Below are 25,785 nucleotides of genomic sequence, written 5' to 3' on the forward strand. Positions count from 1 at the left end.
CCATTTGCAGCAATATCATTAACATTATTAATAATCATCATAACATATTTATATATACAAAAATAGAGCAAAGCAATTCTGGAAGAGGAGGTGAAAGTGAAGGTGTGGGGCCGTGTGCAGCCAAAAGTCAGGACGCTCAGGAAGATTCAGAAGCAGCAGCGACTGGGTGGCGCATGTTTCTGTGGGACCCACCAACAGGCGCCCGCGCTCCCACCTTCCCGGGGCGGGACCACACGCCTCTCCCCGCCCCTCCGCCTGCAGCGCACACTCTAAGAGATGATGAATGAACTCAGAGGCTGGAAGTCTTCAACTGAGTGGGAGCACTTCAATTTCAAATTGCTTACGAAGGGACGCTATCTAATTCCGGTCTCTTGAGAAGCCTGCCATCAGCACTGCAGCCTTTTCCCACTGAGGGGGATTCGACATAGACTCTCCGTGTTCCTAAGAAGAGGTCTGGGACCCGCGTCACACAACTTTCGTCTCAGTTTTCCACTGTGGCTGAAATCTGAGTTCTCAGGCAACTGCGGCTGCAGACCAAGCCAGACGTGAGCTGAGCGCTGCGTGAGCAGCCAGGGCAGGTGCAATGGCGAAGACGCAGTTTGCTTGGGGCTTCCTTAAGCTCGTCTTTTCCACACTTGAGCTTCTACAAGGTGACAGAGCCAAAGGGGATGTCCTTGGGGGTGGAGGGTGGGGACAACTTTAACATTTGATAGTTAAAAGTTAATCCACGACCTGCATGCACTGCAGAAGCCCCCCCCCCCACACCCCACCCCGTGCTGACTCAGCCTGGTTCCTGAACAGTAACTGAGCTGGAATAGCTCTCTGTCGCTGTCAACAGAGTCCCAGGAGACAAGTCCCATGACTTTGTGTGGTGCAGGATAAAGAATAGTGAAGTAGGAACTGCATTCCAGTTCCAACTCTGCCATTAACTCCATGTGTGTGTGGCCTTGGGCAAGCCCCTTCCTATCATCTCCAGGCCTCAGTTTTCCCATCTCTAAAATAAGGGCATTGAACCAGATTAACAGTTAAGATTCCTTCCAGCTCTAAAGTTTAATGACTTTTTATGTCTATTGTTAAGACCTGAGCCATGCAGTCTCAGGACAGTCAGCTCGTAGAGGGGACAGACCTTTGCGATGTCCTCCACTGTGGTCATGTAGCTATAAAGCACGTCTGCCTTTGGCACTTGGGTCAGACATACAAGTAATGGGCGTCCTGACTCACTGCTTACCCAGCATGCTAGTGGATCTGCCAATACTACACACTGGTTACTGGGAAAGGGAGTAAACCGCCAACTAACTAAACCTGGAAATGTAAGCTCACTTGGCCTCCGAGACTCACACACAGGTAAGTGTGCACACACATGGCAAGGCATGGACTATTGCTAGTGACCAGTTCCGGACGGTCATCCATTTCCCTTCGTAAAGATCAGTAACTATTATAGCATAGCGAAGTTTGGTGTCGAAGGAAACACCTATGGGAAAACAGCACTTTCGGACATGTTCGAGAAAGAGCAACAGGAAGAGAGACACCAAGATAGATCAGGCAAGACAGGAACACAGGCAGAAAAAGAAGTTGGCTGAGAGAGGGGGAGGAAGACAACAGGGAACGTGGAAGTGGGGGCACGAAGGGGAGGCGCACAGCAGAGGGCAAGACAGGACAGGAGAGGGCGGGGGCGGAAGGGCCGGCAACCGGGGTTGGGGGGGGGGGGTCGGGATCCCTGGGAGAGCGGACGCCATTCCGCGGCCCGTGGCAGCGTCTGCGGGGAGAGCTTGCGCAGGCCGGTGGGAGCAGAGGGACGCGCAGGGCCCGCAGCGGGAGGCTCGTCGCCGGAGAGCCCTGCACCTCCGCGTTGCCGGCCCCGTCGGTCCTCAGCGTCCAGTCTCGGGCCTGGCGTCACCTGAAACGGCCCGAGGGCCGCACGGGCTGGCGGGCGGCGGCGAGGGGCGAGGGGCGCAGGGGTGGGGCGGGGTACGGGCAGAGCGAGGCGGCTGCGCCAGGATGAGCGTGGCCTTGGCCCCGGTGCGGCGCCAACGATCCGGCGAGGACTCGGCTCGAGCGGCTCGACGCCTCAGCCTCGGAGCCCGGCCAGCGCCTCGAAGGGCGGGCGAGGGGCTCGGTGCCCTCGGCGGGTCACACGGCCTTGTCCTGCGGCTTGGGGAAGGGGGCGGCGCCCGGGGACAGCTTCCTGCACACCGTGTTGGTGTGGCCCTCGCAGCGGCAGCCGGGGCGCCGGAGGCGGTCGCAGCCCCGCTGGCACAGGTGGAGGCACCCGCGCGTGGGTAGGTAGCAGCACAGGCAGGGCAGGAGCAGGGACAGCAGGCTCATGGCCGCCCAGCGCACGGCGCAGGAGCCCGGCCCGCAGGAGCAGGGCTCGTCGGCGCAGTTGTCCTCGTCGTCGCTGGAGCAGTGGTAGAACAGGCCCTTGACACAGCACAGGCACGTGCCGTAGTCGAGCAGGCTCTCGGCCGAGCAGAGGCAGCGCTGCTCGCACAGCCAGCAGGAGGGCAGCGGCCGCGCTGCCGCGCACAGCACGCACTTGCAGCGGCCGCACTGCTCGCAGATGAAGACGTGCTCGGCCGGGCGCAGCGCGGCGCGCTCGGCCTCCCCTTTGAGGGCACCCGCGACCTTCGGGGCACCGCGGCCCCGGGCTGGGTTCGGACGATGGATTGGCCCGACGGCGAGGGCGTGATGCCGGCCAGGAGGCGCTGGTCGGAGGCAGTGGTGCTGTGGGACACGGAGCTGGCGAGGCTGGACTGGCTCAGGTGCTGGGGCAAGGGCTGCAGCTGGTGGCACTGGCTGAGACTGCGGGGCAGGGCGGCGGGCGCGGCGGCCAGGGACCAGTCGGACTTGTGGGTCTGCACACTCAGGGAAGGGCTGGACAGGGCCTGCTTGCAGGGCGCCGGGGGCCGGTCCACGTAGTCGTTGCTGGCATGCGTGGAGCGCAGCTGTTCGATGGGCAGGATCTGTTGGAAATCGTCTGTCACGGTGGCATCCATTTTGCTGCGAGTCTCGAGTTGGGGGTCAGAGTGGCACTTACGGTGGTAAAGAGCCCTTGCAGTTACGTGGACCTTAGCTTACGTTGGCGCATCCTAGGAGAGAGGGAATAGAAACAAGAAATGAGAACACACAGGCAGGGCCGCCGCGTGGGCACTTCCGCCACTTGGGGTCGTCTTCACGCGGCCCCTTATCTGGAGCGCCGTCCACGTCTTCATGGCACGTCTGCTGCTCGGCCCATTCACACAAGCAAGCACTCCGCGGGCAAAGGTGGGCTCTTGGTGGCTTTTGTGTTCGGTCCTGGGAGCAGCCAGCTCATTCAAATGCTCCCTAAGAGGAATCTAAAGCCCTGGGCGTCTGAGTTCTACTAGTCATGGAAGCCAGTTCCAAATGCAAAGGCTGCTTCCAGAAGCAATGGTGATGTAAAAGAGAACGCCCCACCAGCCTTCCAGAAGTCATGTACCTCGGGAAGCAAAATTCTCCTTTCAGGGACACTGGTGATAAGCGTAAGTAAACAGGTGGCACTGCTTGACTCAAAGAATGTAGGCAAGTGAGCAAGAGGCAATAATGGCAGAGCCACAGAGGGCAGAAATGAGGTTACCCGTAGAACAATTGGGAAAAAGGCTTCCCAGGAGTGTGCGGACGCCGGGACTAATTATCTTGCAGTTTTCCTCACTTTAATTTATTAGCAGGTGATTCTCTCTAAATGGCAGCGCGTGACTCCAGCATCAGACTTTTGTATGCTTGGGGACAGCACCGCGAATGGAGGAGGAGCAGAGGAGAGGAGTCCTCAATGATTTCAAAGCACCCAGGTCCATACCTCTCACCCCCGCAGCCATGTCTATCTTGGCTGCATGTTCTAGGCAGAATCGGCTTGGCCTGTTTTCCTCAGTTGACACAATGAACGGACTTGCTGAAACATTGGTGAGGTTCCGCTACCATATTTAGCTACCTTGAGTACCTAGAAAGCCTATGCTTGTGTCCCCACCTCCTACGCTCATGACCGATGGGGCGGTCACTCCCGGATTTGGCTGAATTTAGCACTGAGAACAGTGATCACAAGGAAAATACTGTACAAACGGCGGTGCGCTCTATCGCAACACCTGGAAGAAGGAGCCGCCAAACAGGTGTGCACAAGGAAACACACGCAGACACAGGAGTCATCCTGTCAGCAGCGGGGCCTAGCACACACTAGCAAGGATGGAGTGTGTAGCTGCAATCCCTGAGACTTCAGGCCGCCTCGAATACATGGGTTACTCACCCAGCTGCACGAGGCAGGGTTGAATGAGTAAGAGAAATGAACACGCGAGGGGGAGGGCACTGCTCCATCCGGAGCAGAGTTGCTCAGCACAGAGAGGGGCCCAACGCTGCATTGCGGGAACACCAAGCAGAAGCTCACAAAGGAGCCGGTGGCTGATGAGATGCCCAGACTCAGTGCCCTTCAAGCTCTGTCCCCATGCAAGCTTGTTTCGTTGAATTTATATCTGTTCGTTTTTTGAAAACATTTGATTTGGTTAAAAATAACTTTTCTGGCACATCACGTCAAGGAGCTGGTGTGTCTACAATTTCACTTTTTAGCTAGTTATGTTGGTATTATTTACACAGCATGAGAGATACAGGTAAACACCGGAGACTCCAGGACTCAACTGTCTGCTTAACCTCTGTCAAGTCGCTTGCTCTGTTTGCCCCTCAGTTGCACTTTTATAGGGGTGAGAGGCGACTTCACAGGACCCCCACCCACCATGGTCTGCAATTCTCCAGCTGCCCCCACCAATGAGAGAACTCTCTTTCTCTGCGCCTCCAACCCTCCCGGGCAAAGGAGGCAACACGTCCACATTGATTTGTGCATCAGAAAAGCAAAATGTACAGATTTCTCTGTTACTCACTTGGTCTCACAGCCCCGAAGCCTCCCACCTAGACCTTTGCTGGATCTTACGTAAGGTTCATTGTCTCAGCCTTGGAAAGGAACAGGTAGTTTCCGTGGAACACCCACATAGATAAGGACATGTCCACAGCTCAGGTGACTCGCAGCGCGAGTGGGCGTGGGGCTTGGGAGGATGCCTCCCTCCACAGGCCACGTGAAGAGCGTGGCTCTTTACGTCCTTCACACTGTCAGGACGAGAACATGCGTGCTGGATGCACTTTAGACTCACTGACTTCCCAGAGGAAACTGTATTCAAAACATGTTGGAAATTCCAAGAATCAGTGACTCAAAAGAAGGCTACAAGCTCTGGAAGTTACTGGAGGAATCCTGGGATTCCACGGGTGCCAGCTGTGTCCCGGGGCCACACAGCAGGGTGAAAGCTTGGAGGCACCTAGGTCATAACAGAACCACCAACTCAGAGCCGTCTTCAAAGGAGACCACTCTTGGGAGCAGAAGAGTCTGTGAACGCGCGCACATGTGTACGTATGTGTGCACATGTGTACGCGTGCATGTGTATGGTGTCTCTCTGTGTGCGTATGTGTGTGCAGGCGTGTGCTGTGCATGTATGTGTGCATGTTTTTCTCTCTCTCTCTCTCTCTGTGTGTGTGTGTGTGTGTGTGTGGTGTTTAGGTTGAGAAGGTGAATTTGGATATTGATTAGACCGCTCTAAGACTGAGAAGTTACCACGCTTGCTCGGATGATTAAAGGAATCAGGCCTCTGTCTGGGATGACAAGTACTATTGTCTTGCTTACAGGCAACGGGATCTTCCTGTCCTGTAAGATCTTTTATGAGAACAGACATGAGGAGCTGCAATATGGTGGGCAGTAGGACCCGGGTAAAATCAGTGTTGACTAGGATAAAATAGGATTGAATGACAATAAATTGTTTGCCATTCTGGACTTGCTGAATGCTGAATCCGATCTGGCTAACAGGATGAAGTGAAATAGATACTATAGGGAAAGGTAAGAAGGGGGAAAAGTGGACAACGCGGACAGGCAAGAGACTGCTGCGGCTGCACTAGACGCTGAACTACTCCCGCGTGTTTATGAGTCAGAAAAGGGCCATTCATTGTAGCAGCAACAGCTGAGAAACGGCCCTGCTGGTCCATTCCACCATCGATGAAATGAAAGCGAGAGCACACGTATCACATAGTGCCGGACAGGAGCCTAGGCAACTACCAGTCCTGGCCGCGCAGTGACAGGATCTGGTGATTTCTGTCACGTAGCCTCTGCGGTGAATGATGCCCTGTGAGCCAGCCCGGCCAGGTGCTCATAGCTCTCCTAACAGTTTTTCTGTAGCCCTGATGAGATTTGCTGTGTTCAAACCCAGACAGAAATTTCTGCTCTTATGCCAGTTTAGGGGCCAGAAAGTGAAATCCATTCAAAAAAAATGTTCGTGTCTGTTAATGAAAGAAAAACGGATTTTCTCCCTGGAAACTAAAATCTGCCTTATAGAGACTAGAGTTGAAAACTTTCCTGTCTAAAGCCCTTTTCTGCTCCCACCTTATTACAGTTCTGATCTCTGGGATAAATATGTTCTGACACAATATGACTCAATCTCCATTTCAAGGAGGGGGGAGAGAGGGGGCGCCTGGTGCCCATTTTCTCCCACCCCCATGGGTTCAGCGCTGTTTTGTACCCTACTGTGTAATGGCTCTGGGGTGTGTGGCTTTTTTTCTGTGCTCTGCTGTTCTATACACTCGTTCTCAGAATAACTGAAAGCAAACACAGGGGGAATTTCTGCTAAGGCTTTATATGTTTTCTTAGTTCTACTGTTCCAAAGTCTGCTCTCTAAAAATCCCTCTCTGTGCGAAAGCATTTGCATCTCTATCAAAGCACTCCCCCTTACAAATACCAAGTTGTATATAGTTTACATTACTAACCTCTCAGCCACGGCCTGGGCCTCCCTCCTACCGCATACATCTTGCTGGAGCTGCCAGGTTCTCGCCACATTTAACTCTTAACTTGTCACTTTGCTACCCCAGTCCAATTCATTAAGACTCAGCGCAGTGTATTTCAAACCAGGGAGTCTTGCAGTTTTCAGACCTTGCATTATTAACGCTCTAAGAGCTTTCACGATGGCGATGCAGGGAATTTGTGATGTCAGATGAACACACACCCTTCTATGCTGGGGGAAATAGCTAGCGGTTCATTTAAGAAGTCGGAATCTTTCTTTGAACCACAAGTCCTTTTAGAAGAGACAAGGTACTTAAGTGTGAGTCCTGACTCTCGCTGCACTTTGCTGTGTGATTGTGAGTAAGTAACTTCTGTGTCGGGCCTCGGGTTCTTCATCTGCAAAAAGAAGGGGTGTGAGAAGAGGAGTTGGAAAGTCCCTCAGTCAGATGCTCTACATTTGGTAGGTTGGGTCTGCCCGTTGCATTTCTGTGTCTCGGGAGGGTTTCGTGAAGAGCGAGTCTCTTAGTTTACCTTCTGTCCTGCCCCAGTCGTGGGCTGGACTGGCAGAGCCCTCCAAGCTTCCTTGGCTGGCTCTCCAGACCCAAGTGTGGAGCATAGGGCAATGCCCAGGCTGTTGCAGTGAAGTCTTAGGAATGCTTACTGAAAAATGTAGGTGCAGGACGGACAACTGGCAGTGTGGAGGGCACTGGCGTCGCCTGCAGGCGTGTGAGGCTGCCTGACTAGAAGCAGGGACTCCAGTGGTTGTGACAGGCGGTATGTTAGTGTCAGGTGTGAAAAGACGCAGAAAAGCAACAAGGGTTTCAATTTCAAAATAGATTCTCAGCTTAAGAGTCCAAGGTCTGTTCTGGGGTCGCCTAGAGAGGTTTGCAGTATGCACGCGTGAGTGAGGACGGGTGAGTTGCAAGCATGGAAGGGGTGTGAGCCACTGCCCCAGCCCCAGCAAATGCCTATTGGCTAACTGAAGTTGCTCTCACGGCTCTCACTTTCAAGCAAATCTCCATATGCCACACACACATGTGCACACACACGCAGGCACGGATCCAGAGATTTCTAAATCATGCTCTGACTCAATGTAAGTAGGGGGTTACGCCGTGTCAGCTTGCGCCATTTCTACCCAGGGCAAGGTGATGTGATGAAATCTGAACGATGCACAGCCCGGACCTAGGAGCCAATCGCAGCCCAGCCCCACGCTGACAGGACGCCGCTGGGCAGCCAGACTGGCCTGGGCTCCGGCGGCGGCTCTGCTCGGGCTTCCTGGGCCTCGCGCGGCCTCCCTCCGGCTGGGCTGCGCTCGCGGGCGTGGGCTCCGAGCGCTCGGGAGGGTCGCGGGGAGCAAGTCCGCGGACTCGCGGCCGTGAAGGGCGCGCGTGGAAGTTACGTTCCGCTTTGCCAGTTCCCGACACACGGGCAGTTTCTGCAGGAACCGAATCGTTTACATTTCAGCTAAACGCTTTTCATTTCATTTTACCCACGCGCTGGCGCCTGTGCGCGTGCACAGGCGCGGGTGTGCGCGCTCGTGCACACTCACACACACACAGAGCACAGGGTGCTGCAATGAATGGCAATCTGTGCATCGCTCCGGGGGCCGCGCCTGGAGAGCCGCTCTCGGGCTTACCTTGCGGGGAGGGTCCGTCCCTGCCGGGAAGGCGGCGGAGCCGAGGCCCCATCGGCTCAAAGAGCCTGTTCTTCTGTCGAGCCCCTGCCCTCGCCACCTCTCTTCGGAAAGTCTGAATGAAAACTCCTTCGCTGGCGGCGGGGCCAGAAACAGGAATACTCTGTCTCGCTCTCCCTGACACCGCAGAGAAAACGGAAAGGGGGGGGGGGGGAGGGCCAGGGCCGCCGCCGCGGACACTCGCTGGAGATGGCACCGGCAGGTCGGGGTCTGGATGCACGTACCCCGGGCGGGCTCAGCGGGGTAAGTTGTTCATCGCCTCCTCCTCTTTCTCCTCCTCCGCCTCTTCTTTCTCCTCCTTCTCCTCCTCCCCTCCTCCCCCTCCCCCGCCTCTTTCTCCTCCCCTTCTCCTCCTCCTCGCTCCCCCTGCGTTCTCCTTCCCCCTCCTGCGCCCCTCCCCCGCCTCCCCTTTCTCCTCCTTTCCCTCCTCCCCCTCCTCCGCCGTCGCCTCCGTCTCCGCCCCCGCCTCTGTCCTCGCGGATCTGACAGATGAGCCGGGGCGGCGGGAGCCGCTCGAAGGCTCGGGGTGTCTCCGCCGGGCGTGCGATTATTTATGTGGCTCGGGCGCCGGTGCCGCCGCGGCCGGGCGGGGGGCGGGGAGCGGGGAGCGGGGCAGGCCGCAGTGCGCGCCGGCGGTTTTGTGAATGTAGACGCGCTCCGGAGGGCTTGTGAATGGGCTCTGGAGGAGGCTGGGAGGGAGAGGATTTATGGCTCCCTGTTATCATTTCTTTCTCTCCCTCGCCGTGTCGCTGGCTTCCCGGAGCTGCAGCCCTAATGCTTGCCTAAGTGGCGTCATCCCGCTGAAATTGAATCGACCCATTAGAACTCCCCGTAGGAATCTCTGCATCCGGTCCCTGGGTAATGACTGAAACAGAATTTCAAGGGGTGGGGGCGGGGAGCAGAGCAACAATTTTAAGGAGGCCTTATTTAAATACCTCTGCCAATCACGGCCCCACCGAGCCGCCCGGCTTCCGTCAGCCAGAGACACAGGGCTGCTTCTTTGTTCAAGGGCTTCTCCCACCTCTGCTCCACGTCCATTCCCCCTTTCTCAGCGCTAATAATGACCATCCATCCATCACGACCCAACCTGCTTTCCCTCTCCGCCTTTACGACGTCTCACACGCCACGAATATTCATCCACTTCCTTCCTTTGTGCCAGGTGCTGTGCAATAAAGAAGGGAAGACAGCCCTGCCTTCGCGGAGCCTCCCCCGACGGTCAGCCTTCCCAAAAGAAACCAACCTTGGACATTTTCTCTTACGGAAAAGTACAAAGCTTTCTGTAAATTATCCTCAGTCTGCACTTTAACTCAACAGGAAGGAAGGGGGCCAGCCACAAGCACTGGGAGGAAAATAAGCCTCATATTTTAAATAAAAGAGATCTCATTTCAAGTCCTGCTTCAATGGACAAATAGGAGCTTGACCATCAACATTCTTCGCATGCTTTAGTTACCCCATCTATAAAATGTAGATGGTAAATAGTGACAGTTCAGACTAAAACAAACCTGTGAAGCAGGAAACTGAGATTCCTAATCTTACTCTAACTCCTTGTGTGACCTTTGCAATTTACTTTCCCCCTACACTGACATGAGGGGATCTGATTAGGTAATTGCTAAGGTCCTTTCCAGCTCTGACATTCTATTATTTGCACCCTGTTCACAGGGTTAAGAAAACAAAAGAAAGCATAAAATTAAAAGCACATATGCTTGTGTGCGTCTGCCCGTGGGCACATGCATGTGCCAAAGGTACTCCACACTGTGGATCTGTCTGTACATGCACGCACACACACAAACATATACAGATGTCTGTACATGTGTGGATAGACATTTACATTTTATTTCTGACCAAATTCAGATCTCTTCCTAATCACAATTTCCAGAGGCAAGCAATTTTTCTATCTCAACTCTTCTCTTTCCATGGCTCAAACCTCTTCCTTACTGAACATTGACTGGAGCTTATCAGGACCATGAGAATCATTAAAGCAAATCTAGACTTTCCTCTGCAGAAGTTAGATTTACTCATACATTCATTCATTAATTCATTCATTCAACAAGTATTTCCTGCACACCAGTTATGTGCCATCTGCTGTACCAACTTGGATTCAGATCAGACAGTTCACGGCTCAGATTTTCCTTCCTCAATTTATGAGCAACTCAGTTTACCTCCCTGAATCTGTCTCTTTGTCTTCATTGAAACAGAGGTAATGACATTTCCTGTACATTGAATCATGTCCTGCTTTTACACAGTCTGGCATATCTCTAGGACATAGTAACTGCTCAGTGAACAGTCGATATGAATATTCAGAAAATGTTCTCACCCTAATGTAATCTACTGCAAAGGCAACAGATGATTTAAATTCAAAGTTCCTCTTTTGTAAAGTCCAACTCTAAATTTTAACAGATACACACCAAATATATTGTCCTTAAATGTGCCATATTTTCACACTTTATTGGTCTGTTCCAAAATTAGTCCAAATTCCTAGAGGATTGCGTCCAACTTACTCTGCCTGTCAATTGAGTTACTCTCCAACTCCATTCATGCCACTACGCCTCCAGTATCTCGTAACATAGGACAGGTTGAATGTTTCACTCTCATCCAGCTTTCCATATGTGGCCTTCGCATAAATCATATTTCTCCATCTTCTACCTTCAGCTCGTAATTACTCTGTGAACTCTTCCCTGACTATTGAGGCTCATGTCTGCTCTAAAGTTGTGTGATTGTTCGGACACCCTAATTTATTTCTACATTTGTGCTCCTACCCCACTTTCACCTGCCTTATCCTCAGCATTCACTATAGTGCTAGATATATTCTTCCTTCTAAGCCAAATTTCATTTTGGCTTACCTGTCGTATCACAAGTGACCTGAACAACCAGTCGCTATGAAGTGTGGAAGGATGTGCTTCACGCATTATAAGACTTCTAAAAGAGTAAGGAATATATTTGGAGAGCAGAGTGATTTTTTTCTGGTGTCCTTCAAGGTTGCTTATTCATTTTTTGGAAACCACTGACTTTTGGAACTAGATGGGCTCACATGTGCTGAGACAGTATGTCCAATTTTGATGGGAACGCAATTCACATCTCCAGGGTCTATACAAAGAAAAGCGGCGCTTGGTTGGGAGTTGGGGTCTTGTGTTCACTTCTAGGCCCAACATTGTCACTAACTAGCTGTGTGGTCTTGGACAGCTCAATGAATACGTCAAAAGAGGCGCCTGGGAAGCAGTTCGTTAACTAAAGGGCTAAGAAAGCACACTTCCTGAAATGTACCAAATCTAACAAGTTTGTGAAATGAGCTGTCAGGTATCACATAGTGAATTTTGTAAATGTCATGATATCAATTTCTGTATATAATTAATTGTACTGCACCAATATCCTATCAAAAATCGTGAGACTGAAAATAGACATACAACACCTTAAAACACAAATAAAAACGTTTGTGTGGATTTCTAAGATTCAGTTATTTCTTCCTTCACTAAGCATTAATTGGGCTTCCGGTGTGTCAGGCCCTGGGATACAGCACTGAAGACAAATATAGTAAATCTTACAGCTGCCCTCAAAGACATCACTGTCTAGAATGGGAGACAGACAATTATAATAAAGGGAGACAAAGAAGGGGACAGATACCTAAACTGGTCTTTTGGGGAGAAGTGGTTAGAAAGGTACTTTCTGGAGTGAGTGATTTCTAGGCTGGGGTCAAAAGGACACGGATTAGAGAGGTACTTTAGGAAGTGTGAACAGGATACTCTAAGGCAAGGGCGCATATGCCCACATGGGCTATGCAAGGATATCAAATAGTTGGAGCAAAAACCTTTGGAAGCAGTTGTAGGTGGCAGGGCTCCGGGGCGTAGTGCTTAGGAGTTTAAGCTCCGGAGTCAGTGGTCTTGAGCCAAATTCCAGATCTGCAACTAGACAACTATGTGACCTTGGAAAGTTACTTAATCTGTTTGGACCTTGCTTTCTCACTTGTGAAACCAGTATAATTCATAAATGTGCCTCATAAGGTTGTTATGAGAATTAAATGGGTTAAAACACGTATAATTCTTCAAACCCCGTGAGTGAAGGAAATTTAGTTATTGAATCAGCAGTGTGTGGCCCATAGTAGGTATTGTTGAATGGATGAATGTTCACATGTATTACTTTTGATGGGCATCATGCTACAGGGTGAGAAGTTGGAATCATCTCAATTGTTTTCATTGCTGCTTTAATTCTGACCCACAGAGTAAAGAGTTGGTGATAAATATGTTGAATTAATGAATTATATATTTATATTATATATTAATATAGATATATAAAAATATTACTATAGCTACTAATATAGAATTAATTGATCAATATATAATTAATTAATGAATCCCTGATCTCAAGTGGCTCATAATTTAGCAGGAAAGGCAGTGAATGGACAAATGCAGTAAAGGATGTTAAGCATTAGAGAAGGGAGCAGAGAGGAAATACACCTAATCCAGTGTTGAGGGAGCTCTGGAGTGCCTCCCAGAAAAGGTGACCCTTAAATATAAATTTGAAGAAAGAGAAAGACATTATAGCCAGAGGGAGTAGCGTGTGCAAAAGTCAAGTGGTAAGAAAGAAGGTGACAGGATGAACTGCAAAAAGAACAATGAGTAACAACCATTGCAAGCAGCAATAACAGAATCCACAGAGGCGCAAAGATGTGGAGGCAGCAGCTGTCCGGGCCATTCCTCGCCACCACATGCAGCCGCAAGGAGTTAGTAGCAGAAATTTTCTCTGGAGCTCCACCTCTATGTTTTATTCATACTTTTAGAGTTCCACTTCTATGTTTTATTCATACTTTTAGAATGTACTACGCTTATTTATCAGTTGCTAAATTGTAGCAAGTAAAAACTGATCATACATAAAAAAGCAAGTTTATATGATAGTCCAACAGAGCATCTAAGGTAATTATCAGAATCTACATCCGTAAATGAAATAAAATATCAAATTTTCTCAGTTTATTTTTTTAAAGATCTGTTTATTTATGCATACAAGAACTGGGGCACAGGGCAGAGGTGCAGGTGAGAGGATCAGCAGAGACAGAGTGGGGAGCAGAATAGGCGGATCCACTGAAATACACTGCTGAGGGGAGCAGCGGGGAGGCAGCAGAGGTCTGCTGTGCCCTGTGGGTCAGCTCCCTGGCTGGGGATGGAACTCGTGCAGCAGTGGCTGCGGACAGTTTCATAGTGCTGACACTTAACCCCTCGCGCCACCACGAAGGCCCCTCAGTTTAGAATTATAATCCAAGGGGCCTCTCTGGGGGCACAGGGGTTAAAGACATAGTGCTATCAAGGTATCGACAGCCTCTGCAGCATGAGTTCAATGCCCAGCCAGGGAGGTGACCCACATGGCTCAGCAGACCTCTCCTGTCTCACCCGCTGCTCCCCTCAGCAATGGATTTCAGGAGATCTGCCTGTTCTGCTCCCCACTCTGTCTCTGGTGAGACCTCTCACCCCCACACCTCTGGCCTGAACCCCAGTTCTTGTATGCATAAATAAATAAATCTTTAAAAAATAATTATAATCCATTCTCTTTTATTTTATGCACACAAAAAAATGTACTCTAAACAAATTCTGAACAGCTTTCCTCATTCTTTTTCCCGGAATGCAACCCAAATCCTTTAGAGAGTCTGCAAGTTCCCATGTGAAGCCAGCTCTCTGCGTCTGCTCCTGGGCAGCAGATGAAAGGTGACCTGTGACCGGACCTACTCGGCAGCAGTGCCTCCAAGGAGACAGATTCTTAGGCAAGAAGCCTCGAACGATGGTGATGATAATTTTCTTTGCCACAGAAGGTGACCAAGAAGTATAGGAGCAGTATCACCAATAATGAGAGAATAGTATAGAAATTTTAGAAAGAAAAACCTAGCCTGGAAGGGAATGGAGGGATGGGGGCTCAGAGCGGCCTTCTGGAAAGAAAGAAGAGCAAGGAAGTGTGATTTCACATTCCGAACCTGACCTGTGACTTTGATGGGCGCTATTTCTCGGCTCTATTTTTCTCATCTACAGCGGTGAGTGTCAGCGTGCCTCGATGAAACAAACGTATCCTGAGCACCTGCTCATGTCAGGCAATATATTTGATGTGAAATATGCAGAGATGGATGCACGCGCGTATCGGTGGGACGAGTGCATGGCCTTAGCCTCCCAGCACTCAGTTCAGTCGAGTGAACAAACCGCAGCGGGGTCTGTCACGAAATCCAATGGAGGTGATTGTGGCCTGAATCACAGTAGGGAAGAGCGGATGTATAGAACTGGATGAGAGGTAGAGTGCAGACGAAACAAGACTCGTGACTTCTCAGATGGGGGTATTAATCAGGCCACTGAATGAGATTTGGAGGGAATGTTTTTAAAGTAAGCTGTGATGACGGCCGATTCGAGGTGCTCAAGGAACACTGAATGGCAATCCAGGTGGTATTGTGTGTGGTTTGACTCTAGAAGAGGGTATGGAACAGGAATACAACTTTGGACAGCAGTGGTACACAGACTGACGTCGTGTGAAAGGATAAGCCCGGGTGGAGTGCGGAGAATGTTAGAATGACAGAAAGGTAGAGCTCGAAGCACTTCAGGGCACAGATACTTAAGGCACTGACAGCAAAGATTCCACACAACAGGCCACAAGCCAGAAAGGTGGCAGGAGACCACAAGTGTTTGTGCCTGGGCATCAAGGAGACAGAATGTTCGCAGCTGAGAGTGAGCAAATCCAAGCACGGCAAGTCAGCTGACTGACACGCCTGTTCACTGCTTTGGTGACTGATAGCCCGCTACACACTGGGTAGGGCTGCACGTCTCTCCAGCAGTGGCCCTCAAGCAGGGTTGGGCATCAGTGTTATATGTGGAAGTTTATCAAGCTACATATTCCTAAGTCTCACCTGAAGAGATTTTTATTCACGCCATCTTGGGTGAGACTTGGACGATCTGCATTTTCAAAAAGTTCCATATGGGTCTTCAATGGACCACGCTTTCTCTTACCTCCAGACCATAACAAACACTCACTTTCCTTGCCTGGAGTAGTGGGAACTCCCATGTCGACATCTTGGGCCGGACCTCCTCGCTGAGCTCTAGACTTTCTTCCTCTATCTACCCAACATGAGGTAGGGGGAGGGGTTGCCACTTTGTGGATGGTGGATATGGAAAGTCTCTCTCATGGGCTGACAGTTGAACCGAATCTTGAGCAAAGTGAGAAAGCAAGCCGTTCAGTTACATGGGGGGAACATCTCTCACAAGGAGGGAACAGCACATGCCAACCCCTGGGACAAAACTGTGCTTGGCTTATTCCAGGAAGAGCAGGGAGGTCAGCCTGCCCAGGACGGAAGGAGTGAGGGGGCAGTCGACGAAACCAGGGAAGTGGCAGAGGGCTGGATGTGCTGAGTCTTGCAGACCATGCCGAAGACTACACTTTGCTCAGCACAGAGAAGGTACTATTGTGGGTGTTTTGGTCCACAGGAGTGACACCATCTCTCGTGTAATTTGAAGATGATCTCACTGGCCTATGTGTAGAGTATCTACTTGGGAGAGGGAATACAGAAAGTGAGGAGAACAACTGCGAGGGGCTGTGTGGGTCCCATGACGGAGGAGCAACAGGGGAAATGATGAGAAGGTGAAATGGGAAGTTCGAGTTCTGGAACCGTGGCTACGTTTTCTGCCCCCAAATACCTATTTTCTCCTGTTCATTTTTTCCCATTCCACTGAAAAGTATCACCTGTATTTTCAAAAAACAGCGTGTGTGTGTGTCTGTGTGTGTGTCTTTTTCTAACCTCGGCTGTCTGCCGCCTGGTGAATCCCAAGGTTGCCTAGACTTGGGACCTGTGCCACCCCAGGGGTGGGGTCTCCCCTGCTCCACAAGGAGACCAAGTCCCAACTCACTCTCTTCGGCTATGTGACACTAACCAGAAGCTTTAAGACCTGGGGGTGGGACATGGAGACAAAGGCGAGTCCCCATGGATGTCGCAGCCCAGGCGGCCCCGCTGCAGGTGACAGCAGCGGAAGATTAGGTTCAGTTCTGGGAACAGTTTATTTTCAGAAGTGACATCCTACCCAGGATGATGCATGGCCTTCTCTTCCTCTCAGACAAGGGCTTCTTTTCTGGTAAACTTTGGTAACGCCTTGGCCTGGCCCTCAGGGGCCCTCACTCATGCGCTCCCTCTTTCTGGCCTTAACAAACTTCTCACACTCTGGCCTCCTTGGTTTCTTCTCCTCCTGGCTTTCTTCTCTTTCCTGCTTCCCTTTTCTGCTTTCTCGCTGTCTTTCACTCTCTCCTCTGGGCGCTTTCCTCTAGATATTTTAAAAAAGAGCAACTCCTTACCCAGCCAGCATACTCTACGGCTAAAATGAGATCTTTTATTTGTTGGTTTTCAAACCCTGCCGGGTTGGACATAGCTGCGTCCATCTCCTCCAGGCAGCTGACCTGTGGTAAGAATGATGGCTGGCGCTTACTCAGCGCTAACACTGACTTTATACATGTACTTTATACACCTAACCCTTACACAAGTTCTCCAAGCACGCGTTAAAAATCTTCTGCTGTCGGGATGGGGCAACTGAGGACAAGATAAGGTAACAGCAAGTTACCTGAGGTCACATGCTAGATATAGCATCAGTGTGGCCCGAGCCAGGCAGCCCGAGTCCAGGGCCTGCACCCGAAGTCCCCACACTGGGGTCAAGGCATGTCATGCACTGCCTCAAAAGAGGAAGGAAGGCTGGGCAGGATGAGTGCATCTCGAATAGGTCTCACCTGACAGAGGCCGTCTTTTGCTGTAACTAAAACAAAAGTGAAGGAATTCATAGAAATTGGGGTAAAGCTTGAAAGAATTGGAAAGGATTTTTTCAGTTTTACCACACTCTTTATACTATAATCCTGAGCATTTCGTGCTGATCATCTCTTTACTCTCTCGTTAGATTATTACACATTCGTGACCACCCAAACAATTTTTGCTGATACATTGTAAATCCCGCACCCATTACAGAGACATGGTGGGTAAATTATATCTACACGGTGGATCACCACTTAACACGACAAATATCTTTTGACGAGACTTGGAACAATCAGGAAGGTATGGCCGCAGAGTGCTGCCCAACAGCCTATGATTATTCTTTGTAATGAACTTCCTAAGCAACTTCTTTATCTTAAACATACATGCACACGCTCAGCTAGATAGGCAAGACACAAGATCAATCACAAAAATACAGCGATTACTGAGCGCTAGCTATGCTGATCTCATTTTCAGACTGTTCATAGAATAATCAGACTGAATTTAATGAAAGAAGTAGTAGAAGAGTTCTACATTGAAAATGAGAAATGAGCATCCGGAAATAAATGCTTACGTTTGTGGTCATTGATTTTCTGCAAAGGTGTCAGCACAATTTAACGGGAGAAAGAACAGTCTTTTTTTTAAGATTTATTATTTATACAAGAGCTGGGGTACAGGCCAGAGGCGTGGGAGGGTGAGAGGATTCACCAGAGACAGAGCGGGTTGCAGAACAGGCAGCCGGACCAAAGACACTGCCAAGGTGAGCAGCGGGCGAGACAGGAGAGGTCTGCAGTGCTATGTGGGTTTCTCCCTAGCCAGCTGGGAATCGAACCAGCACTGCTGAGGCTGCAGACAGCTTCACAGTGAGGCGCTTTACCAGCTGCGCCACTGGGGAGGCCCAGAACAGTCTTTTTAACAAATAGGGCTAGACCTCTATTTCAAACTATATGCAAAAATTAACTCCAAATGGATAATAAACCCAAGTGTATGATCTAAAACTACAAAATTCTCGAAAGAAAGGATAGGAGTAAATCGTTGTGACCTTGCATTAGGCAAAGCCTCCTCAGATACAATAGCAAAAGCAGAAACAAACAAAAAAAAAAATAGATGACCTGTACTTCAAAATCAAAATCGTTTTTGTGGCCCAACATATCAAGAAAGTGAAAACACAACCCACAGACTGGAAGAAAATTCTGCAAATCATTTAAATAAATTGTATCCACAATAGATAAAGAAGACCTTTTTTTTTTTTTTTTTTTTTTTTGCTTAGAAGAACTGGGGTGCAGGCCAGAGGTGCTGGTGTGAGAGGATTCCCCAGAGACAGAGTGAGTGGGGAGCAGAACAGGTAGATCCACTGAAACACACTGCTGGGGGGAGCAGTAGGGAGACAGGAGAGGTCTGCACCTGTGGTTCAGCTTCCTGCCGGGGGTTCGCACTCAGGCCACAGCGGTGGTAGTGCTAAGACTAACCGCTAGGCCACCAGGGTGGCCCAGTAAAGAAATCTGTTAGCTCAACAACAAAAAGAGATAACTGAATTGAAAAATGGGCAAAGTATTTGAACAGATATTTCTCAAAAAAAGTTGAAATGGTCAAATATGTGCTTGAAAAGATGCTAACCGTCATTAGTTGTTAGGGAAATGCAAAGCGAAAACACAATTAGACACTATTTCATACCCACTAGGATGAGTAAAACAAAAACAGAGAGTGATGAGTGTTGGCAGAGATATGGAGAATTTGAAGCCTTGTACACTGCTAGGGAGATTGTAAACTGGTACAGCAACTTTGGAAAGAGTTTGAAAGTTCTGCGAAATGCTAGGCATGAAGTCATCATATGATATAGCTATTCCAGTCCTAAATATAGTCAACAGCATGGAAGACAAGCACACACAAAAACCTGCATGAAAATGCTCATGGAAGCTTTATTCAGAATAGCCAGAAGATTGAAACAACCCAAATGTTCACCAACCTGACGAGTGCATACATGAAATGCTGTTTACCTACACAATGAAGTATTACTCAGCCATGAAAAAGGACAGAGTACTGATTCATGCTACAATGTGGCTGGATCTTGAAAACAGCGAAGAAGCTAGACACAAAAGGGCACCATTTTGTGTGATCCCATTTCTATGAAATGTCCAGAAGCAAATTCATAAAGGCACAAAGCAGACAAGTTAATTCAGGGGCAAGTAGGGAGTGACAGCTCATGAGCATGGGGCTTCTTCTTGGGTTGACAAAAATGTTATGATATTATTATAGATAGTTGTGATTGTTGCACAACTCTGTGAATAGGCTAGAGACCATTGGATTGTTCACTTTAAATGGATGGGTTTTGGGTGTGAATTATAGCTCGAGAACATTGTTTTTTGTTTTTTTTTTAAAGAATACATTCTCTGAATGTTCTCAGAGAATTTTTAGTGTTGCCGAAAATGTTTTCATTTTTTAGAATGTTTTTAGGTTTGTTGAATTACAAACTATGCTATAATGAATGTCTTTTACGTGTACTTTTGGATATTTGTCCTAGTTAATCTGCAGAACAAATTTCTAAAGTGAAAATGCTAGGACAAAGAATACTTGTATTTCAATTTTGCTAAATATTGCCAGATTGTTGTCAAAAAAAACTTGCACCAATTTATACTGCCACCAGTTTAGAAGAATGTTCATTTTCTCATAATCTTGCCAACTATATTATCAAATTTCTTGACACTTTTCCATTTGAAAAGTAAAAAAAGACCTCTTGGGTTTTTAAAAATATGAGTGAGATTCCACATTTCCCCCCTATATTATTGGCTATTTATGTTTCAGTTTGAAAATTGTATTTTCATGTTCTTTGTCCATTTTTATCAAATTGTGTTTTTATTGTATTAATATGTAAATATTAAGGCAGTTAGCTCTCTGTCATAGATATTAATTTTTTTACTTTTGTCAATGGCCTTGTAACTTCATTTATAATACCTCATGCTTTGCAAATGTTTTGAAATGTCATGAAGTCACATGGATCATTCTTTTTCGTTTTGGGATTATGACATCTAGGTTTTGTGTCTTATCTCATATTTTCTTCTAGTACTTATTATATTTTGGTGATTTCATATTTTTGGATAAATCTTTGATCAATTTTATTTTTTAAAGATTGTTTAAATTATTTTGATTAAGATATTTTATTGAGTTAACACGGGTTTGGAACAGCGTGCGGCTCAGAGGCACAGGGCATCCCTCTTCAGGTGTGTGTGCCCACGATCAAAGCACCAGTAATCCTTCCCCGAAGTTACTGGCCCCTCCCTGCTTTGCTCCCTAGCCCAGCCTCCTCCCTGGCAGCCTCATTGTTTTGGTTTAGTTTTGTCTGTTTCTTTCTTTTGTTTCTTTATATTCCACATAGAAACAAAATCATCTAGTATTTTTGTCTTTCTCCTTCTGACTGATTTCACCTAGTATCATCCCTTCTAGTCCTATCCATGTTGTCTTGTCACCTTTCTTTCAGAGCCGAACACTGGTTCGTCCTGTGTTGCTGCACTTGCCTGTCGTTGGCCGCTCAGCTTGTTTCCAGAGCTCGGCTCCCATTAACAGCGCCTGTGCACACCAGCGGCAGCTTTCCCTTCACCTTAGCCAGGTGCCTAGAAGTGGGATTGCTGGTCATAGGTGGAGCCGTTTTTTAACATTTTGAGAAATATGCACTGACACCACAGAAATCTGCGCACCCTAAACACTGTTGTTTCTGATCTTTCTAATCTGGCCATTCTCACAGATGTGCGGTGGTGTCTTGTTGTGCTTTTGATTTCATTTCCCTGATAAGCGATGATGAGCACTTTTTCATCTGCCTGCTGCATTTTATCATTTTGAGGTACCGGTGAATTCGTGATGAAAGCAGAAATCCTCCAAAGAGATGTGTAGCTTATGCGTTGCCAGAGTGCCTTGAAGAGGATATTTTGAGTTTAGAGTTTAATTTTTTTTTTTTTTTACTAAAATGCATGTAGGCAGGTGTCATTTTCCCCATCATTCCTTGAGACTTGGTGGGCTCTTTAAATCTGAAACTGTAAGTCATTCTTCAGTTTAAGAAAATTTTAGGCCAGTGTTTCCTTCCTTTCTCTCCTCCCTCCCTCCCCCCTCCCTTCCCTCCTTCCCTCCCTCCTTCCTGGCAATGGAGTAAGATAAAGGTGGACAATAGTTGTGGAGGACAGAATATACTATTCCAAGAGTTTAATTTCTTCTAAAGGAGACATGAAAAATCTTCCAATTAGGAAGTCATATGATCAGATTTTTACTTTCCAGAAAAATTGTTATGAAAACAGTGTGAAAGGATTCAAGAAGGACAAGACCAGTCAGGAGGCTGGTGACAGATAAAGAGAATCCTAGGCGACACCCAGAGTGGGAAGAGAAGCTGCCAGAAAGGAGGGCCTCTCAAGCACATACTTGATATGTCCCAAAACTTTGCTCCCCTCCCTTCCTCTCTCTTTTTTAATTCCTCTATTTTTCTTTTTTTTTTTTTTAAAGATTTATTTATTTATTTACACAAGCACTGGGTACAGTCAGAAGCGTGGGAGGAGGGTGAGAGAATTCACCAGAGCCAGAGCGGGGAGCAGAGCAGGCAGACCGACGAAATACACGGCTGAGGGGAGCAGCAGGCACGGCAGGTCGCGCCATGTGGGACCCTCACCCGGGGCCAGGGATTGAACCGGGGCTGCAGAGGCTGCGGGCAGCTTCGCAGCCCAGCGCTCAACCGCTGCGCCACCGGAGGAGGCCCTCCTCTACTTTTCTTTCTCTTTCTTTGCCTCTCCCTTCCTTTCTGCAACTTTATTAAATAGATATTGGACTTCTTGTAAAGATTTGTCTGTCTCTTAATTTTTCTGATCTTTTCTTAGGTATTTGTGTTGCATTCTGGGAGAATCTGTTTTCCGCCTTCAAGTAAGTAATTCTGGCTTTAGTTGTATGCATGCCCCTAGCTGCCTTTTTAGTAATGGATAAATATTTTGGCAATTATGTTTTTAATTTCTAAAGCCTCTATACTAGACATCTGTCATAGTTGCTTCTGACTACTAGATCATAAATGGATTTTCTATATTTGAAAAAGTATTACTTAATAACTTTTACCTCTTAAATGCAAAAATCAAAACTCAAACTTCTGATCTGTGGTGAAACTAAGATGCAGGACTATGGTTTAGTTTGTCAACCAGATACCCTGACATGATACTTTGATTCAGAATTGAAGACATAACATGGTACTGTATGGTCTTCATTTTGCTGGACTAGGTAGTAGTAAGGGAACTTGGCTTTGAAGTATGGCAGAGATTGCAAAGTCAAGTTCTTAATAAAGTAGTGGCATCAGTGCTGGCAGCAGTAACTGTTGCAGTAAAGTCAATTTCTTGGCATCTAATGCAGGAGCAACAGTTTTTCTAACAGGCCGGTTCTGACAATTGTTTCTGGAAATTGAGCCTCAAGATTGCTTTTCCAGCCTTCCTTTAATAAATAACTGCACTATAATCTCAATTTCAGCATTCCCTCCTCAAACCACTCCTTCTTATCTTTTCTGCTCATTCCTTCTAATGCCCCAATGCCAACTTTTCCTTGACCCTGCTGGGACCTCCAACCTTTGTCCCTGTGACTTAATACGGCCACTGGATCTCCTCACATCTTCACTTTCCTTCTTACCAGACTTTATATTTCAGAGCCCGTCATTACAAGTACTCCTTTTCATCATGCTCACCTGGAAAACAAAACCCAAACTTACTTAAAATGCAACTCCATACTTACTGTTTCCATGTTACTAGTTTGATCTCTTTAATTTTAGCCTCCAATTTTATGAGCATTAATGTCAGGGAGCCCGTAGTACTGCCTGATAATGCTGTTATATTTTAAGAACCCACTCTGTAAATAACTATTTCATATCATCCACCCTTTTCTGAAGCCTCAGTTGGTGACCTTGTTTAATAAGCTCCGCTTGTTAAGGCTGCTAACAACCTCCATATTGCTAAATCCAAAGGTTAATTATTAGTCTTCCTCTTACTTGACCTGTCACATTATTTACACAGTTGATTAGTCTCTCCTTTGAAATACATTCTTTACTTGACTTCTAGGACACCTTCTATAGTAGTTTCTCAGCTGATCTCATCCAGTTTAATGACTTTAAAATACAGTCTATATCCAGACATCTCTCGAATTAATATCTATAGCCTACTACCTCTCCCCGAAATTCCAGAATGACATATCCCACTGCCTACTCAACATCTCTACTCAGATGTTTGATGCCTCCTGCCTAACATGTCCAAGACCTCAGCACTTCACATTCTCCAACAAAAATAGATTCTCTGGTTATTTTCTCCATAACAATAAATAGCACCTTAGTAATTCTAGTTCCTCATACAAAAATCTTACTTATTCTTGTCTTCTCTCTCATGCTCCAAATTCAATGTGTCACCAAATCTTGTCCATATTTCCTTTTAAATGTGTCCAGGCTCTCACCACATATTGTCATCCTTACTGTTAACACCCTGCTCCAAGTCAAACATTACCTTAGTCCTGTATCACTTGAATTGCCTGCTAACTGGGCCCTACTTTTGCTCTAACCTCCTCTAGTCTATTGTCTGTAGTCACCAGTGAAACTGTCAAAATGTGTCAGATTGTCAGTCTTTTGCTCCTAATCCTACAGTGATTCTATGTATCCGTAACAAAAGCCAAGATAAAATGTCCTGTAAGGTCTTATAAAATGTGACCTATTCTTAACCATTCTTGCTTCAACATCCACCACTGTTCCTCACTCACTCCTCTGAGTGAGTCTCCTTACTGCTACTGGAAACTCCCTCAGACACTTCCTTGTTTGAAATATTCTTCTTCCAGCCCCTTGGGTCACCTCTTCACTTCCCACCTCACCTGCTTCCTTGTCAGAAAGCGGCTCTGACCACCCAATCTATCACTGCCCACCCCATCACTCACTCCCCTCCACTCGGCTTGATCCCACCAAGACTTGTGTTCCTTCGTGGCTCTTCCCTGTCTCTAGGCCCTCGCTGAGCTGTGGGCTCTTCAGGGCTGTGGCCTTTGCAGCCCTTGTTGTTCTGTCCCCGTGTCTGAAAGAGGCGCTGACACATGGTAGCCACTCGATGAATATTTGCTTGCATTAGATCAGCTCGTGTGGATGATATTGTTTACAACTAAGAACCTGTAGTTTCTTCTTCAGAATTCTATCTTCATGAAGATGAGATATTTAATGATAAAGTCTGAGTGTGATGTATCTTTCTAAATGCTGTTTACCCACATATGCAGTTCTCTTCTGTTTTCTTCATTTACAGTTTCCTTAGGAAGTAGCTATTGTGTTGGTAGAGTCTGGTGACTTCCTTTAATGTTTTCAAGAAATATTTGGTGATTCTTGGTTGCCTGTTTATATTTGCACGTGTAGACCTAGATTTAAAGGTATGGCTGGAATTCACACGCTCTGCAGATGTGAACATTCCTGTTCCCAGCAGTCAGCGAGGAGGCTCCGGGGGTAAGCTCCTCCTCCACGCAGGATGGTCATCTGGCCTTTGAAATCCATGCCGCCCTGCCCTGTTGTTCGGCTCCAGCTGTACAATCTGACAGTCTTCATGTTGGAAAATTTTTCATTTAAAAGTCTTCACCTGGGACAAACACCAGTGACAGAGGGGAATTCATGTTACTATCCCTTAATCCTTTAACTAAACCACCATCTCTCATCCTTTGGCCCGCTCCCTTCCTCTCATTAGTACCTCTGACCTAGGCTCATTCCAGAGCTCTTCTGGCAAAATTACTTTTTGGAGGCGTCTCATTTGCCTGTATGGCCTTACAATACTGATCAAATATAGAAATGGCAAATAAGTATAGAAACTTTTAGAATTTTTTGAAATTGCTGCAACTTCTAAGTTCATGATTTCCTCTTTCACAAAAGTCTATGGTAGATTGAAACTTTGTTTAAAATGGTCATCCATCACAGAGAGGTGAGAAACTCCACTCAACAGCCTGTCTATAATGCTTTTGGTCAGGTGGCATAGCTTCCCTTCTTATATTTCCTTTGTCTTCCTCAGAGTTGGCCTTTTAGCCAAAGGGCCTGGATGCTTTCCAAACAGTTGTTTCCGCAGGGCTTGGGAGCTATGGCAAGCTGAAAGTGCATTTCCTGCCACCATGCTGTAAAGTTATTGTTGATGTAACAGGAGAATGCACTTCTGGTTTTGGCACTGACATTTGGGAGGCTGCATCAGGCTGCTAGCTTGAAGGGGTGAATAATGTTCTGGAGTGTAGATTAACAGAGATAGAACCACGAGAAATACTTCCTATTACAATATGCTACATTTGATCCATTTAGAGATAATTTAATAGAAAACACTGTGAATGAAAATCTCTTTTTATGTGGGACCATGAACCTTTGCTCTGAGAAAATTCTAGGGAGGTGGCTCTTAAGTCATTTTAAGAAATATTTTTCTAACAACTAATTCAGTCATCTTCATTATCACTAAGTAAACAGAATGATTTACAAACTATCACGGATTCTGTAATAATGAATCCTGGAAATAGCTGAAAATGAGATTGTGCTCTAGGGTTCTT

General features: G+C 47.5%; 1 protein-coding gene across 1 annotated transcript; it reads right to left on the reverse strand.

Moving 5' to 3' along the window:
* Positions 1 to 2,130: 2,130 nt before the first annotated feature.
* Positions 2,131 to 8,637, reverse strand: SPRY3 (sprouty RTK signaling antagonist 3). The gene is given in 3 exon segments (XM_037512823.1): positions 2,131 to 2,633; positions 2,636 to 3,089; positions 8,451 to 8,637. Coding segments are annotated over 2 exon segments (864 nt in total). The 5' UTR covers positions 2,997 to 3,089; positions 8,451 to 8,637.
* Between the last annotated feature and the right edge of the window lie 17,148 nt (positions 8,638 to 25,785).

Source organism: Talpa occidentalis, unplaced genomic scaffold (genome assembly GCF_014898055.3).
Source record: "Talpa occidentalis isolate TD23 unplaced genomic scaffold, MPIMG_talOcc4v2.1 talOcc4.15, whole genome shotgun sequence".
NCBI classification, from domain to species: Eukaryota; Metazoa; Chordata; class Mammalia; order Eulipotyphla; family Talpidae; genus Talpa; species Talpa occidentalis.